We start from the raw sequence: 16,212 nt of genomic DNA on the forward strand, positions 1-16,212 counted from the left end.
ATATTTATTTCAATATAATTTTATTTATTATATATATTTTTAATGGCTCTCAAAATAATTTTTTATTTAATAATTAGTTTTGTTCTTCAAACTATTTAATAACATTAGAGTCATTATGGTTAGCATATTGTTAATTAACCACAGTAAATAAATTCTAAACTAATATGTTAAGCTTATCAAATTTAAGAAAAATAAAAGTGAGTATACTACTCCAAACTCATTAAATATTAATATAATTCTAAGCCTATCATAATATATTATGTCTTAACAATCCAACCTAATAGCTTATCATAATATATTATATCTTAATAATTCAACTCAATAACTTAATATGTTAATTAGCAATCTAAGAGGCAACTTAAAAATCAAAAGAGAGATAAAATACATAAAGTAAAGAAGCAATTTATTTGTATTTGAAAAATTATTTTTTTCTTCCACTCTTACGCTCCAAGAGTAAGAAAGGCTCATTTTATTGTTTCATTTAGTTATATATATAAATAACACCATCATTATTGTTAATGTGTAATTTTTTATATGTCTAATATCTTTTGAATTTTATTTAATTTTTTGAATTTGATTTAATCTTTTAAATAAATAATAATTGAATTGTATATAAAGTTCTCTTTAATTGTTTAATATTTCTTTTTATTTGATCCCCTTTAAAAATGTTCTAGCTCTGCTCTTAATAATGGTGCTTTTAGATTCATCCTATCAACAGTGACTGATTAACCATTTAATCCAGAATTCGAATAAGTAAGTGGGCAAAAGAATAAAAACCCAAATTACGAGCAAATCCAAAGACCACTCCACTCTAAGCATATGGTTATGCAATTTGTTCGGCTAATTTTGGTTGAAGTGTACTTAATTAATATCATGTTGTGCTTTTAGGCAAAACCATGGCAGTTACTGTACAACATGCAAGCCGACCGCGGGTTGTCGTGACAGGTCTGGGTTTAGTAACCCCTCTTGGACATGAGCCGGACGTATTTTATAACAATCTTCTTGATGGCGTCAGTGGCATAAGTGAGATAGAGAACTTTGACTGTTCTCAGTTTCCCACGGTATATAGACATCTTTCACTGGCCGGATCAGTTTCTTTATAGTTAATGATGAAAATTTTTTGAACAAGTTCTGACGTCCTTGACAGAAAATTGCTGGAGAGATCAAGTCTTTTTCCATAGATGGTTGGGTCTCGCCAAAGCTTGCTAAAAAGGCCGACAAATACACGCTGTACTTGCTCACTGCTGCAAAAAAAGCTTTGGCAGATGGTGGTATAACAGATGAAGTGGATGGCGACTATGACAAAAAGAAACGTGGGATTATAATTGGCTCTTCGTTAGGAGGGTTCCATGTAAGTGAAGGATTTTTTATGATCACAGAGTATTTATGGAAGTAAAACTGACACAGTTTGTTAATTGTCTATGAGATATCTACTCTACATATTCTGTTAGGTTTATTCTAAAAGAAAAAGAAGAAAAGCTATTCCAGCAAAGTTTTATCCTCACTAGGAACAGCTACAACTGAGGGGCATATGATCGGTTGTTGTGAATTAATGATCCGGTGAATTTTATTATTATTTTTTTAATAAAGTCATGTCATAGTAAAGAAGAGAGAAGTAGAGGTGGTTCAATGATCTTAAAAATTTAAAATTAAATATTCACATGAAATCATTTTTTAAAATCAAGAAAATGAGATTTTTTTATTAAAATTATAAAAAATGTTATAAATAGATATTATAAATTAAAAAAATTATTTTTATATAAAAAACTAACTGTTAAAGATCATTAAATACATATTAACATTAATTAATTGAAAACAAGAGAAGAAATTAAGAATTAATAATATTAAGGGAATTGAAAAGTGATAAAAAATTAAAATTTAATAAGCATGCATATACTTAGTGAAGTGAGAATATATATCATTTTATTAATTATCTTGATAGGCAGATATTTTATTAATTATCTTAATTATTGTATATTTTTAATATAATTAATTATATTTTTATAAAATTATGAATTTATAAATATATATATATATATATATATATATATTCTCTAACAAATCAAATGGTTTAATTATCATTTATACGTTATTCCATTTCACAAATCAAATCGTTGAATGTATCAATATATTTCTATTGAAAGGTCATTCTGTCCCCAAACTATTTTACCTTGAGAACCAAACAATCATAAAAATTACATTATCTAACTTTTCCAAGCTATTAACATTTTCTTAGTACTTAGGTTATATGCTGAAATAAAATGGAATTCTCCATGGTTTTTGTAAAGTGAGGCAAGAAACGAGAAGAGCCTCACATTCATTCTACGTAACAGAATTAACTGGACTACTGCTCGCTCTCTTTCTTCTATATATAATCCCTTTGCCGGTGTAGTTTTATGTGTTATACTGACAATATATTGTGATTTTGATCAGCTTTTCCAAGAAACAATTGAAACAATGAGAGAATCAATTAAGAAGATAAAGCCATTCAGTTTACCCATCGGAATAAGCAATATGGGCCCTGCTATACTAGCCATGGAACTGGTAAGCTCAAAATTTGAGTTCCGAAAAGGTTAGGACAGACTTGTGGGATAGATATATAGGAATTAAGTTAGGAAATATCAAGTTTTTTTCCATGCGATCTTTGAATCCATTTACTAGTTACCAAATCGCAGGGTTGGATGGGTCCAAACTACGCACTATCTGCCGCTTGTGCAACAAGCAACTTTTGTATACTTAGTGCAGCTGGGCTTATCACTAGAGGAGAAACGGTAGGTGGATTTCCATATTTCATGCAGAAAGTGTTCTGTATTCGCCGTTAGCTCTACGTTGTTTTAAGAAGCCTTCTGAGCTTTTTTATCAATTTTTTCTAATTAGAAAACGTTTAATGCTGATGTAAAGATATATATTATTAGTTGGGATATATATAGTAGTATTTCCTAATTTTTGGAGATCTCCCAGGACATGATGCTTTGTGGCGGCTCCGACGCTGCAGTTGTTCAAATAGGTATTTTCGCCTTTCAAATATCCTGGATTCGATTTTTCAAAGAGGATGATCACTATGGAAACTAAATGAGGTCATTATTTTTCTTTGGTGATTGAACTTGCAGCATTGGGAGGGTTTACGGCATGCAGAAGTCTTTCTAGAAGGAATAGCGATCCAGAGAAAGCCTCCCGGCCCTGGGATATTGTAGACCATCCAACTTTTGCTTTTTTTACCTGCCTAGCTTCCTTTTTTGTCTCAAATTGCTGGCAAAAGAGAAAATGTTCTAATTCTTGATAAAATTTCTACTACTTGAGCAGGATCGCGATGGATTTGTAATCGGAGAAGGGGCTGGGGTTTTGCTTCTGGAAGAGTTAGAACATGCAAAGGTACAACTTGCAGTTAATCAGTTCTAAACTTTCACACAAATCCATCCTTTTTAATCCTCTCATATGGTCAAGTTCTTACCACACCATTACTTTTTACCTCATCATTTGATTTGGCAGAGGAGAGGAGCAAAAATTTATGCAGAATTTTTAGGTGGAAGCTTCACTTCTGATGCTTATCACATAACTGACCCTCATCCTGATGGTAAACAAGCCTGTTGAACTTCCTTGCGGGGGAAACTAAAATTGCCAGTTGAAATTAGCTTCTGTTCAATGTTATTTAACACCTTTTTCCCCTTTTCTTCTTTACCTTTCCTTTCTGCTTATATGAACTGCCACTCATTGGTGGCTTTAGATCATCCACAGATGGTGCTCTACTTAATTATGCAAATATATATATATATATATATATACACACACACACACATATATATATTAGTTGTAGATGATTTCTCCCTACCAATATCAGGGACAGGAATGAATCTTTGCATAAAGAAGGCCTTGGATCAAGCTGGGGTAGCCAAAGAAGATGTAAATTACATAAACGCATTTGCTTCGTCTACACAAAAAGGTGATCAAAGAGAATACCAAACTCTGATGGATCATTTTGGCCAAAACCCTCAGGTAATATGACACGATAAACTTACTTCCTTTAGTTCAATCTGTTCTATGCATACTTATCCTTTTACGCCTTTCCCAGCTGAGAATAAACTCTTCAAAATCCATGATTGGTCATCTACAAGGAGCCTCAGGTGCTGTAGAAGCCATTGCAACAATTAAGGTGACTGGTTTCTGAAGCTTCCAACAATTCATCTCCACTGTCCTTGAATTCTAACCTGCAAGTTTTTCCTTTTCAAATGTAGGCAATAGAGACGGGATGGATTCATCCAAACATCAATCTTGATAATCCTGATGAGGGCTTGGTATGTTCTTTTCCATATTGAATTGTATAAGCATACATGTCATTGGTTTTTTAGACTAGTTGATGAATAGGCTCTTGCAAAACGGACACTAAAGGGGACGAGACGTCCCATGCCTAAATAAAAATTGCAAGGAAGAGAGCTTATCTCAGAATAAACTGTAGTAGAAAATAAAAATAACAGATAGCACATCATATGATCAATTATTATATACATAGACAAAAGCATACACTTTTGTTTTCTCAGATTTTACTGAACTCTGCATACGTGGAACGCAGGACACAAACATTTTGGTTGGCCCCAAAAAGGAACAATTGGACATTAAGTTGGCACTCTCCAACTCATTTGGCTATGGTGGACAGAATTCATCCATCTTATTTGCGCCAATCAAGTGAAGTACATGCTGGTAAACTATCAATTTGTAGTCGCTCAAAAGCAAATTGTATAGAAGTTAAATTTAGATATTCCACGCCACACCCCTGTTGAGTTTTTCAGAGAAAAATATAGTTTTCCTTAAAAGAAGAAGAATAATCAGAAAAACAAAGTAATATGGGAGAAGAAGAAGAAGAAGGTTTTCAATATAGAAATTGAACCCATATTTTCATTCCTCAAAATCTGTATATTTATACATGCTCTGAAGAAAAGGTATAGTCTTGAGAATGGAAAACAATTGACACAGTTAGCAAATCACTGAAATCAATACTTGAACAATGTGCACAGCAATGGCTATAACAAAAAGAAATAAAAACAGACATATAACTGGCTAAAACGACACGCTAAAGGAGTCGTTTGGAACCCAAGAAACCTAAACGATAGGTAACCAAGTCATACAGCACTCAACAGAAAAACAGCAGACTAAATGATACTCCAATCATGTGTTTCACAATTCTTGGATTTAGTGAAGGCAAAACAATGATGTTTCTATTGGTCTTCTTCAAATTTCTGTTGCTTCCCGCTTAGCTAAGCTCTTGTTTTTCTACTTGTTCCGGATCAACCTTTCAACACACCCCCTTGATTTGGAACCTGGTAAATACCCAAGCCTGCCCTAAGAAGCTCAAACCTCTCTTTGCCGAGACCTATAGTGAATATATCCGCCAATTGATCATCGGTTTGACAGTACCTAAGCTCAATCTCTTGATCTTTGATAGCATCCTTTAGAGAATGAAATTTCACCCCAATATATTATGTGCAACCATGGCGGACAATATTTTTGGTTGTAGCGATTGCTAACTGGTTGTCCACATGTAAAATTGTACCTTGACATTGACTAAAACCAAGATCGAACAGTACCTTTCTTAACCATTTAGTATGGATAGCAGCTAAAGCTATGGCAATGTACTCAGCTTCCGCAGAGGACTGAGCCACTATCTCTTGTTTCTTTGAAGCCCGAGTGAATACAGCACTTCCCAACAAAAAACAGAAACTCCCAGTGCTTTTAGAATCATCCACAGATCTTGCCCAGTCATTGTCACTAAAGCCTTGAAGCTCACCACTGTCTTTCTTCAAATACAACAATCCAAAGACTATCATACCTTTCACATACCTCAAAATCCTTTTTGCAGCTGTGAAATGCACCAGAGAAGGAGTCTGTATAACCCTTGACAGAAGACAAGTAGCATACCTTATATCTGGTTTTGTTGCTGATAAGTACAACAAAGAGCCAACAATGCTTCTATAAATTGAACCATCAGCCTTAGCTGAACCATCATTCTTACTAAATTTGTTTCCCGCAGTAAGTGGTGTGTCTACAGCTTTGCAATTACTCATGTTAAACTTTTTTAGTAAATCTTTGGCATATTTCGACTAATGCAAGTAAATTTGTCTAGAACTTTTCTGAACTTCCATTTTCAGGAAGTATGACATTAAGCCTAAGCCTGTTATTTCAAATATTGACATCATTTGTGCCTTGAATTCTTGCAAGTATTCAGTATCTGGTCTTGTAATCAATAAATCATCCACATACAAAGCTACAACCAACTCTGCTGATTCATTAGAGCTTTTCACATAAAAAGTAGGCTCGGTAATGCTTCTGTTGAGTCCTTGGCCTTTGAAATAATCATCAATTCTCTCATACCTTGATTGAGCAAAAAAAAAAAATTCTCTCATACCAGGCTTTAGGACTCTGCTTGAGACCATATAAAACTTTTACAAGCTTGCACACTTTGTTTTCTGAACCCTGTACCTCATACCCTTCAGGTTGGGCAATGTAGATTTTCTCCTTCAAATTCCATTTAGAACGGCTGACTTGACATCCAAATGGAATATTTTCCAATCCTCCCCAGTTGATAGACCTATCAATAATCTAATGGTGTCATGCCTAACAACAGGTGCAAAAGTTTCAAAGAAATCAATGCCATAAGTCTGTGCATACTCATTCACAGCCAACCTTGCCTTGTATTTGTTGATTGAGCCATCAAGATTCAGCTTAGTTCTATAGATCCACTTGACCCCAATCACATTTTGATTGCTTGGTTTGTCAACAAACACCCAAGTTCATTTTTAGAATCATATTAATCTCTGTATCCATTGTAGTCTTCCAATTTGCATCAGTTTGAACTTTTACAAAACTGGTAGGATCTGTCATTGCCAAATTACATTTATTATAGATGTCCTCCAGTGATCTTGTGCCTTTAACAGCCAAGTTCTCATCCTCCAAGTTAGTTAACTCATAATTATCACCTTGTAACTGTTCATCAACACCCAAAAATACATCTCCAGAGTTTTCCACAATTTCATTGTCCCAATTCCAACTTAGCCTTTCATCAAATTTGACATCCTTATTGATAAAAACCTTCTCTGACTTAACATTATAGAGCTTGTAACTCCTAGAAAGGTCACTATAACCAATAAAAATAGCCAAGACAGGTTTAGGATCAAACGTTGACCTCTTCTCTGCTGGAATCTTTGCACAATACACAGAACCAAAAGTTTTCATATGTGAAACACTTGGTTTATGTTCATGCCACATCTCACAAGCTGTTTTGTTTGACAAAACTCTAGTATAAGCCATATTTAGAATATAATTAGCTGTGTTAACAACCTCTGCCCAAAATACCTTTGGCATACTTTTCTGAAACATCAGACATCTTGCCATTTCCATCAAGGTCCTATTCTTCCTCTTTGACACCCCATTTTGATGAAGGTTGTCTACTATTGTGAGTTAATGCTTCAACCCTAGCTTAGCCAACAAATTCTCAAACTCAGTGGCTCTTGATATAGCAAAATTGATGCTCATTTGACACAACAAGGCTTTGTAAAAAGCATGAATGAAGCTACATTATACACACTCAAATCAAGAGATAATGTGGTGTTGATTGTGTCCTTATATGTGGACGATCTGCTAGTTACTAGAAGGAATGAAAAAGCGCTCTGCAAATTCAAACTCGAAATGCAAAAAGAGTTTGACATGACTGATTTAGGTCCCATGAGGTATTTCCTTAGTTTGGAAATTCAACAACTTAAGAATGGCATTTGGTTATCTCACAAGGGTTATATCTCTAAGGTACTCAAAAGATTTCACATGGGCAGTTGCAAACCTGTGACTACACCACAAGTTGCAAATGTTAAATTCTTTGGTAACAGTGGGAAGAGACCTGAAGATCCATCCATTTATAGGAAGTTGATTGGTTGTCTTCTTTATATATGCTCCTTTCGACCTGATATAATGTACACAGTAAGATTTTTGTCCTGATTCATGCAAGATCCAACAGATTCTCATATTATTGTTGGCAAAATAATGCTGAGATATCTCACAGGGACTTTAGAGCTTGGAGTTCTCTTCATTAAAATGGATAACATCAAGCTCATTAGCAATTCAGATAGTGACTTTGCTGGAAATGTTGATGATGTTAAAAACACTTCTGGATATGTCTTTACTCCTAGCAATTAAGCATTCTCATGGAACTCTCACAAGCAATCTATTGAAGCCCAATTTACTGTTGAGGTTGAATATATAGCCTCTGCTGCACCATCAAATCAGGTTATATGGTTAACGAAAATACTTGCTAACTTGCAGTTCCGTCAAGATTAAGCAACTGATTTATTTGTTGATGATAAATCAGCCATAGCTATTACCAAAAATCCAGTTTGGCATGACAAAACCAAACACATCAATGTGAAGTATCACTCCATCAAAGATGTCCAAAAGAAAAGGGAATTATGTGCTCAGCATTGTCCTTCAGAATTGCAACTTGTAGATATCATGACCAAAGCTGTTGAGAAATGATCACAAATCTGTAATTTGAAGAAGCAGACTTGGCGAGAAGGTTCAGAGGTTGAAGAATGAAGAAGAAGAAGAAGAGGAAGGTTGAATAGCAAATGTCGTTTCGTACTTCAACAGTTGATACGCTAAGCTTGTTTGTCATTTTACTTAGTCACTTTAATGTTTATATAATATGACTTTAGCTTTTGTTGTTTTGTTGTATTTTTTACTTATACATTGCTTAAATGTGTCGTTTTGATGGGGTTATATAGTTGTTAAGCCAGGTGTCCTCTGTTTCCTTTGTAGCCGTTGCTTGGCACTGAAACCAATACATGGATTTCAGTGCACAACCAACCAAATTTGTTTTCCATGTTTCGAGGCTGAGTACCGTTGCTATTTTTCCATTTCTCTAGTGTTAAGTGTGATATATACAAGGTGAAATGAAATGAATGAGAAGGTGTGTGAGCTACTGTTTTTAGCTCTCCCCAATTTTTCCAAATTTTGGCTCTTTTTGTTCTTATGAACTTTCCCTTCCTCTGGTTAATCTCTCTGTTATTCAATATGGTATTAGAGCTATATTAGGGGTCTTAAGGGACTGTTTTCATTTTAATCTTTTTTGTTTTTTAATACCAGTTCATCATTCAAGGCAAGGTTTTTTAATGGCTACATCTGGATTTAATACTTCAACTCCACCAGTATTTACTTGTGAAAACTATGCAATTTGGTCAGTGAAGATGAAGTCTTACCTCAAGGCATTTTGTACCTGGGAAGTTATGGAGCCAGTGAAGAGACATACCAATTCGATAGTTTGAAAAAGATAAAGCCAAGAGGTACAAAGCTTTATCTTGCTTACAATTTGCTATTTCTGATGAGATCTTAGCTAGGATTATGCATTTAAATAATCTAAAAGATGTATGGGACCATTTGAAAGATGAATTTTTTAGTAGTGATAGGACTAGGCAAATTCAAACATTGAATTCGTTTAGGCAATTTGAAATGTTGAGAATAGAGGATGATGAATCCATCATGGAGTTTTATGGGAAGATAATGACCTTAGCCAACCAATTGAGACTATTAAGGAAGGTTATGATTGAAGAGAAGTTAGTACATAAGATGCTTGTTAGCATTCCAAAAATCTTTTCATTGGAGGATTCTAAGGATATTTGGATAGATTACCTTGAAGAAACTTGTAAATGCCTTGGAAGCTTTTGAACAGATAAGAGCATTCAGACAGAAGAATGCAGTTGATAGTGCACTAGTGGCCAAAACTAAGAATCTGACGCTTGGTGGAAATAGTTATAAGAAAAATGAGCTTGATAGGAAGGAAAAAGGGAAGAAAACTGTGGATGACAAGACTGGAAAGCCAAAAACCAAGTTTCTACCATGCTCTCATTGTAAGAAAACCACTCACTCATCTAAGTGTTACTAGTATAGGCCTAATGTTAAATATAAGTCATGTAACCAGCTTGGTCATGTTGAACAGGTATGCAAAAATAAAGGGACTCATGTGGATGAAAAAGCTGCAATTGCTGAGCAAATTGAAGGTGTTAATGAAGTGTTGTTTACGGTTCAAGAAGTAGGGAAATCAGCTAAGAAGAATGTGTGGTTGATTGACAATGCTTGCTCAAAGCATTTGACAAAGGATGTAGGATAATTTACAACTCTCAACAAGAGTTACAAAGCTAAAGTTGAGATTGGTGATGGTTCTTTTTTAAAGATTTTAGGCATAGGAACAGTGGTTGTGGAGACACAAGAGGGTAACAAGTATATTCTTGATGTTTATTTTGTTCCTGATGCAAACCAAAATTTGCTTAGTGTTGAATAGTTAACTAAGAACCACTTTGTTCTTTTGTTCAAGGATAAATATTGTACTATCTTTGATCCTGAAGGTGAGGAAGTGTTGGCAGTCGAGATGAAGAACAACTAGTACCTTATTGATTGGAAACATATAGATCAAAAGGCCTTTTTTAGTGCAACACATTACTCTGAACTGTGCCACAGAAGGTTGGGGCATATAAACTACAATTCTCTGCAAAATATGGCAACTAAAGAGTTAGTTGAAGGTTTGCCTAAGATTACAAAGCCTGATATGGTATGTAGTACTTGTCAGTATGGTAAGCAATGTATACTACCTTTTCCAAAAGAGAGAAATTGGAGAGCAATTGGAAAGCTTCAGCTGGTCCATATTGTACTACCCTGTATTTTGATACAGTGGCTAATAAAGTTTACGGATGTCAATTGAGGTTGATTACTATGTTAAAAAGGGTAATTTAGAAGTGAACCTGTGAAATCTCGACCTCCATAAATCCGCAACTAGAAGTAGACGCGATAATGCGGACCAGGGGTAATTTCGTAATTTCTCTTGGTAGGCTCCTACGAGTGGGTTTTTTTTATACTATTAAGGTCTAAATAGGCCTAAGGAATGAATAAATGATGTTTATGATGGTAAATAAATGAGAAAAAATAAAAATAATGATAATTTCCACGGTAATGGCAAAATGGTCATTTTGCACTTCGAGTCAAAATTTTCAATTTTCGTAAACCCGAGTAGTTTAGATCATTGTGGACCTTTTTTCAGTGTCAAAAGAATAAAAATATTACACAAAAGATTGGAGAAGAACAAGTTAACTTGTTAAAGGGTATTTTGATAATTACGTGAGAAAATGGATAAATATAAGGCATAAATATCCAAGTTTCTAGCAACTTCTTCAAATTTCCAGCAGATTTTTCAAGCTTCCAGCAACTTTTTCTTCTTCCTCACCCATCCAATGCCATTTTTCATTCCACCTCCATGAAAATCAAATTGTTCATGTGATTTTTCCTTGTTTTCTTTTTATTTCTTTTCTTTTCCTAATCCTTCATTCTCCTAACTTCTTGGGCACTGAATTTGCAGCTTCTAACCTCAATTTTCAGCACATTTAAACCCTAGGAGAGAGAGAGAAAAATCTCTCCTTGTTTCTTATATTTTCTATTTCTACTTCACTTTCAACAACACTAAGATTTTTGGCTTCAAATCTTCATTTTCAAGGTTGAAAGGTATATATTTCCAACTTTTGGAATTTTTGAATTTATGGTTATATTTCCAGATTTATTCTCTAATTTCTTCAAATTATTTTTCTTGGAAAGATTAGATTTTTGGTTGATCTTCATGCCTACAAGCTCATCCAGGTAATGAAATTTAAATTGGAGTAGTTGGCCAAATGGGTTTGTGAATTAGACTAGAAACTTAGGTTAAATGTTAGGTTAGAGGGTAGATTGCTTATTGTAAATTCATTAGAATTATTAGATTTAATTTACAACTTAATTGTGGTTGTTATTGATTCATGCACCATTTCATTATGATGATATATGTATACATATATACATATATACATATATATATATGTATATGTATATATGTATATATGTTTATATGTATATATGTATATATGTTGTGGATGATAGTTGATATTGTGTATGATGACTATAACCGTGTGTGTGCACGATGTGGGGGGATGCACATGCCGATGATGATGGTGGTGTGGGAGATGGATGATGATAGTGCCCATGTGCACGATATGGGGGGATGTACACGATGGCACTGATTGTGCACGATGTGGGGGGATGTACATGAGTCAGGTGTGATTATGCTGATATTGGTGTTATCTATGCATTTATATATATACATCTATGTTTATGAAATCAAAGTTCATGAGTATGGTATATGGTTTTGCGTATGTGAATCTTGCATGTTGAACTTTGAAAGTTGCTAAGTATTGTTAAATTGTGTTCATTGCAACAAGGAATTTAGCTATAGCGAAATGGACTTTCGCTACCGCCAGAAACTCTTAGTGGTGGTGCAATGCTATCACTTTGATAGTGATTTTGACCATCTTTCGATCAGAACTGGGCAAAGTAGTAAACACTAAAGTCATAGCCCTGCCTCTTATCTTTCTAATGACCCAACAATCATGTCAATTGGACCCATGTAGTGGAAGATATGCTTGAAAAACTGAACCATATGCAAACTAAGAATGCCTTTTGCTGCAACGAGAAACGTGCTGTCATGTTGCTACCTTGCTCGGGTTCTGATATAATTTCCTTTACTCCCTTATCTTCATGGTTGAGCATGGGTCTTTGCAATACTAAGAGTCCACTGATCAATGTCCAAAACAAAGGGGTTTAAGAAAGAAATTAAACCAAAGTACATTGTTTTCAAAACAAGTGCATCATGATTTCCAAATTCTTCCTATTGATTGCTTGTTTCCTTCTTATGTTCACTCACTGAGTTTTATCCTCACGTCTTTTTAAAATTTATGTTTTCAGATTTGGAGGCAGTTGGAACCTATTTTGAGTCGCACACATATGCTCGTCTTCTTGGTAGATACTATGGTATCTCAATAGTTGCACCCTCACTATAGTCACTCCACTGGAAGTCTAGAGTCTTTTTCGTTGAACATATGTACCTTGATGTAAATTGTTAATATATATATATATATATATATATATATATATCTTAAGCAATAGACGTTTATGTTTATTAATGTTGCCACTACGAGATGGCACGAATGACATTATTTTGAATCATAAATGTGAACATATGGTTTCGATGGAAAAGTATTGCAATACTTGTTGATAAGAATTATGAAATACGGTTGTAAGAACGAGTGATGAAATCGATGAATGGAGTCACATAAATAGGCTTGCTTGGGCTTAGTGGGCTATGCCTATTGGGCCCATGCACCGGTCATGGCCCGAAAATTTGGGTCGTGACACATATAGACTTAGGAGTTCCTATGAAGATTCATTCACGTAGAGGTAATAAGTATTATCTTTTTTTATTGATGATTGGACTAGATTCTATTGGATTTATTTTCTCAAGCTTAAATCAAAAGCTCTCGGAAACCTTGTGAAGTTTAGAAACATTGTTGAAAATCAAGCTGAATCAACCATTAAAACTTTGAGGAATGACAATGGTACTGAGTTCACATCGGCTGAATTTGAAGCATTTCTATTTAAGCTAGGTATAATTCATCAATTAACTGTTACTTATAGCCCTCAGCAGAATGGGGTTGCTGAAAGGAATAATCAAACCCTTATGGAGATGGCCATATGTCTTTTGTTTGAAAAAAGCCTACCAATGACTTTTTGGACAGAAGCTGTTAACACAACTAATTACATCCTAAACATAACTCATACTAGAACCTTAGATCAGAAAACTCCTTATGAATGTTGGTTTGACAGAAAACCCTCAGTATCTCATTTGAATGTATTTGGCTCCATTTGCTATGCTAAGGTACCTGATGAGAAGATATCCAAGTTGGATGAGAATAGTGTTATTACTATCATGATTGGATATAGTGATGTTATTAAAGGGTATAAGCTATATAATGTGGAAACCAAGAAGATTCTATTTAGTAGGGACATAAGATTTGATGAACATTCAAGGTGGAATTGGGATAAGTCTGTAATTGAGTATCCTAGTGACTTGAATCTAATTTTAGACATAATACAAGGTGACTTTGATGGTGAGACAGATATTGAAGATGAATCACTGGCTGTAAGAGGTACCAGCACTCTTCAGGATATATACAGTAGATGAAATATGGCAATTGCAGATCCTGTTAGCTATGGGGAGGCAAATGTAGATAAAAACTAGATAGAAGCAATGAACTCTGAGATAAATATGATCAAGAAAAATGAAACTTGGTGCTTAGTTAATAGGCCAAGTGATCATCTAGTGATTGGAGTAAAATGCATTTACAGAACCAAGCTTAATCTAGATGGTTCGGTAAATAAGTTTAAAGGTAGATTGGTGGTGAAGGGCTATGCCTAAACTTATGGGATAAATTATTTTGAGACATTTTCACCTATGGCTTGTCATGACACCATCAGGTTGCTAGCAACATTAGCAGCAAGGGAAAGTTGGAAAATTAATCACCCAGATGTGAAATCTGTTTTTCTAAATGAAGTTTTAACTAAAGACATTTACATTGAGCAACTAGAAGGCTATGTTGAGCAAGGTGCTGAAAGTAAAGTTTGTAAACTTATTAAAGCACTACATGGATTAAAACAGGCATCTAAGGCCTGGTATGAAAGAATAGATGACTATTTCAAAACTCAAGGCCTGATCAGAAGTATAGCAAAACCTATTTTGTATGTAAAGAAGTTTGACAGATCAGTTATGCTCATAATAGCTGTATATGTGGATAACCTTCTAATAACAAGACCTGATGCAGAATATTTAGGGAAATTCAAAGCTCAAATGATTATAGAATTTGAAATGACTGATTTGGGGCTCATGAGTTACTTTCTTGGTATGGAGATTATTCAAACTGATGATCAGGTTGTTGTTCACCAAGCTAAGCATGCCAAAAACTTACTGAAGAAGTTCAATATGGAATCTTGTAAACCAGTTCATACACCATTAGCTGTTGGGGAAAAACTAAGTAAACATGATGGTGCTGAAGAGGCAAATGGTCAGGTTTACAGGAGTATGATAGGTGCTCTACTGTATCTATCAACTACTAGGCCTGATATCATGTTTCAATTAGCTTGCTGTCGAGATTCATGCAGTCTCCATCTGAAGTACACTTCAAAATAGCTAAAAGAGTGATAAGATATGTCAAAGGTACAATGAACTATGGATGCAAGTTTTGTAAGTCGGATAGTGGGGAGCTTTGAGGGGTACACAGACAGTGATTGGGCAGGGCCACTGGATGACTCAAAGAGCACTAGAGGATTCTATTTTTCTTTTGGCAGTGGTATGTTCTCTTGGAATTCAAAAAAGTAAGAAGTAATAGCTCAATCTTCAGCTGAAGTTGAGTATATTGCTATTTCAACAGCTACAAATCACATCCAATGGCTTAGGAAGATACTATCAGACTTGGGGTTTCTCCAGAATAAACGTACTGTGCTTAATGTTGACAACAAATCAGCTATAGCTATTACAAAGAATCTTATGCAGCATGGTCGTACCAAGCATATAAGTGTTAAGTACCATGTCGTCAGAGAGGTAGTAAAGGACAATGAAAATAATATTCAGTACTGTCCAACTAATCAGCAATTTGTTGATATTCTGACCAAGAGTTTGAGCAAAGACAAATTTGAGTTCCTGAGGTCATGTCTGGGTGTTTACCAGATTAGTGATCAAAGGGGTCTATTGAGAAATGATCACAAATCTATAATTTGAAAGAGCAAACTTGGTGGGATGGTTCAAAGGTTGAAGAATAAAGAAGAAGAAGAAGGTTGAACAGCACAATGTCATTCATACTTCAATAGCTAATATGCTAAGCTTGCATGTCGTTTTACTTAAGTCGTTTTACTGTTTATGAAATACGACTTTAGCTCTTGTTGTTTTATTATGTTTTTTTACTTATACACTGCTTGAGTGTGTCATTTTGATGGGGTTCTATGTAGACCTGGCAATTCGTGTTAACGTGTCGTAAACGTGTCAGATACGATTAGACACGAAACACATTAAGACTAAATACGAACACGACACGTTTAATATTCGTGTCTCAAATTTAAAACACGTACACGTACACATTTAATACACGTGTAACACGACACGACACAATTAACATGTTTATTAATCGTATCAATATATGACATGACACGATTAATAACACGTTTAACATGATTAACACGTTTAACACGATTAAATAAAAATATTTACAATTAAGTATAATTTTATTATTTAAATTTAAAATCTATAATTGTAAAAATAATTATAATAAAACA

General features: G+C 34.5%; 2 protein-coding genes across 2 annotated transcripts; one reads left to right on the plus strand and one right to left on the minus strand.

The window, feature by feature from the left end:
• Positions 1 to 896: 896 nt before the first annotated feature.
• Positions 897 to 4,833, plus strand: LOC18596268 (3-oxoacyl-[acyl-carrier-protein] synthase II, chloroplastic-like). The gene is made up of 12 exons (XM_018123985.2): positions 897 to 1,061; positions 1,148 to 1,351; positions 2,434 to 2,544; positions 2,676 to 2,771; positions 2,962 to 3,007; positions 3,111 to 3,190; positions 3,304 to 3,372; positions 3,490 to 3,574; positions 3,839 to 3,993; positions 4,070 to 4,150; positions 4,233 to 4,292; positions 4,568 to 4,833. Exons 1-12 carry the CDS (start codon positions 897 to 899, stop codon positions 4,682 to 4,684), a joined length of 1,269 nt encoding a protein of 422 aa, XP_017979474.2. The 3' UTR covers positions 4,685 to 4,833.
• Positions 4,834 to 5,279: 446 nt separating this feature from the next.
• On the minus strand, positions 5,280 to 6,056 carry LOC148762228 (secreted RxLR effector protein 161-like). Its single transcript, XM_088807667.1, has 2 exons — positions 5,580 to 6,056; positions 5,280 to 5,441 (listed from the first exon to the last, which is right to left on the minus strand). Exons 1-2 carry the CDS (start codon positions 6,054 to 6,056, stop codon positions 5,280 to 5,282), a joined length of 639 nt encoding a protein of 212 aa, XP_088663793.1.
• Positions 6,057 to 16,212: the final 10,156 nt, after the last annotated feature.

The sequence above is a fragment of the Theobroma cacao genome, chromosome 6 (assembly GCF_053813885.1).
Source record: "Theobroma cacao isolate CCN51 chromosome 6, ASM5381388v1, whole genome shotgun sequence".
Taxonomy (NCBI): domain Eukaryota; kingdom Viridiplantae; phylum Streptophyta; class Magnoliopsida; order Malvales; family Malvaceae; genus Theobroma; species Theobroma cacao.

Excerpts from the sequence above, each read along its gene's own strand:
- LOC148762228 (XM_088807667.1), bottom strand. The coding sequence starts at position 6,056 with ATGAGTAATTGCAAAGCTGTAGACACACCACTTACTGCGGGAAACAAA. Across the intron at positions 5,442-5,579 it reads ATACTAAATGGTTAAGAAAG|GATGCTATCAAAGATCAAGA; the intron begins GTACTGTTCGAT and ends CATTCTCTAAAG.
- LOC18596268 (XM_018123985.2), top strand. The coding sequence starts at position 897 with ATGGCAGTTACTGTACAACATGCAAGCCGACCGCGGGTTGTCGTGACA. Across the intron at positions 1,062-1,147 it reads ACTGTTCTCAGTTTCCCACG|AAAATTGCTGGAGAGATCAA; the intron begins GTATATAGACAT and ends CGTCCTTGACAG. Across the intron at positions 3,373-3,489 it reads AAGAGTTAGAACATGCAAAG|AGGAGAGGAGCAAAAATTTA; the intron begins GTACAACTTGCA and ends TTGATTTGGCAG.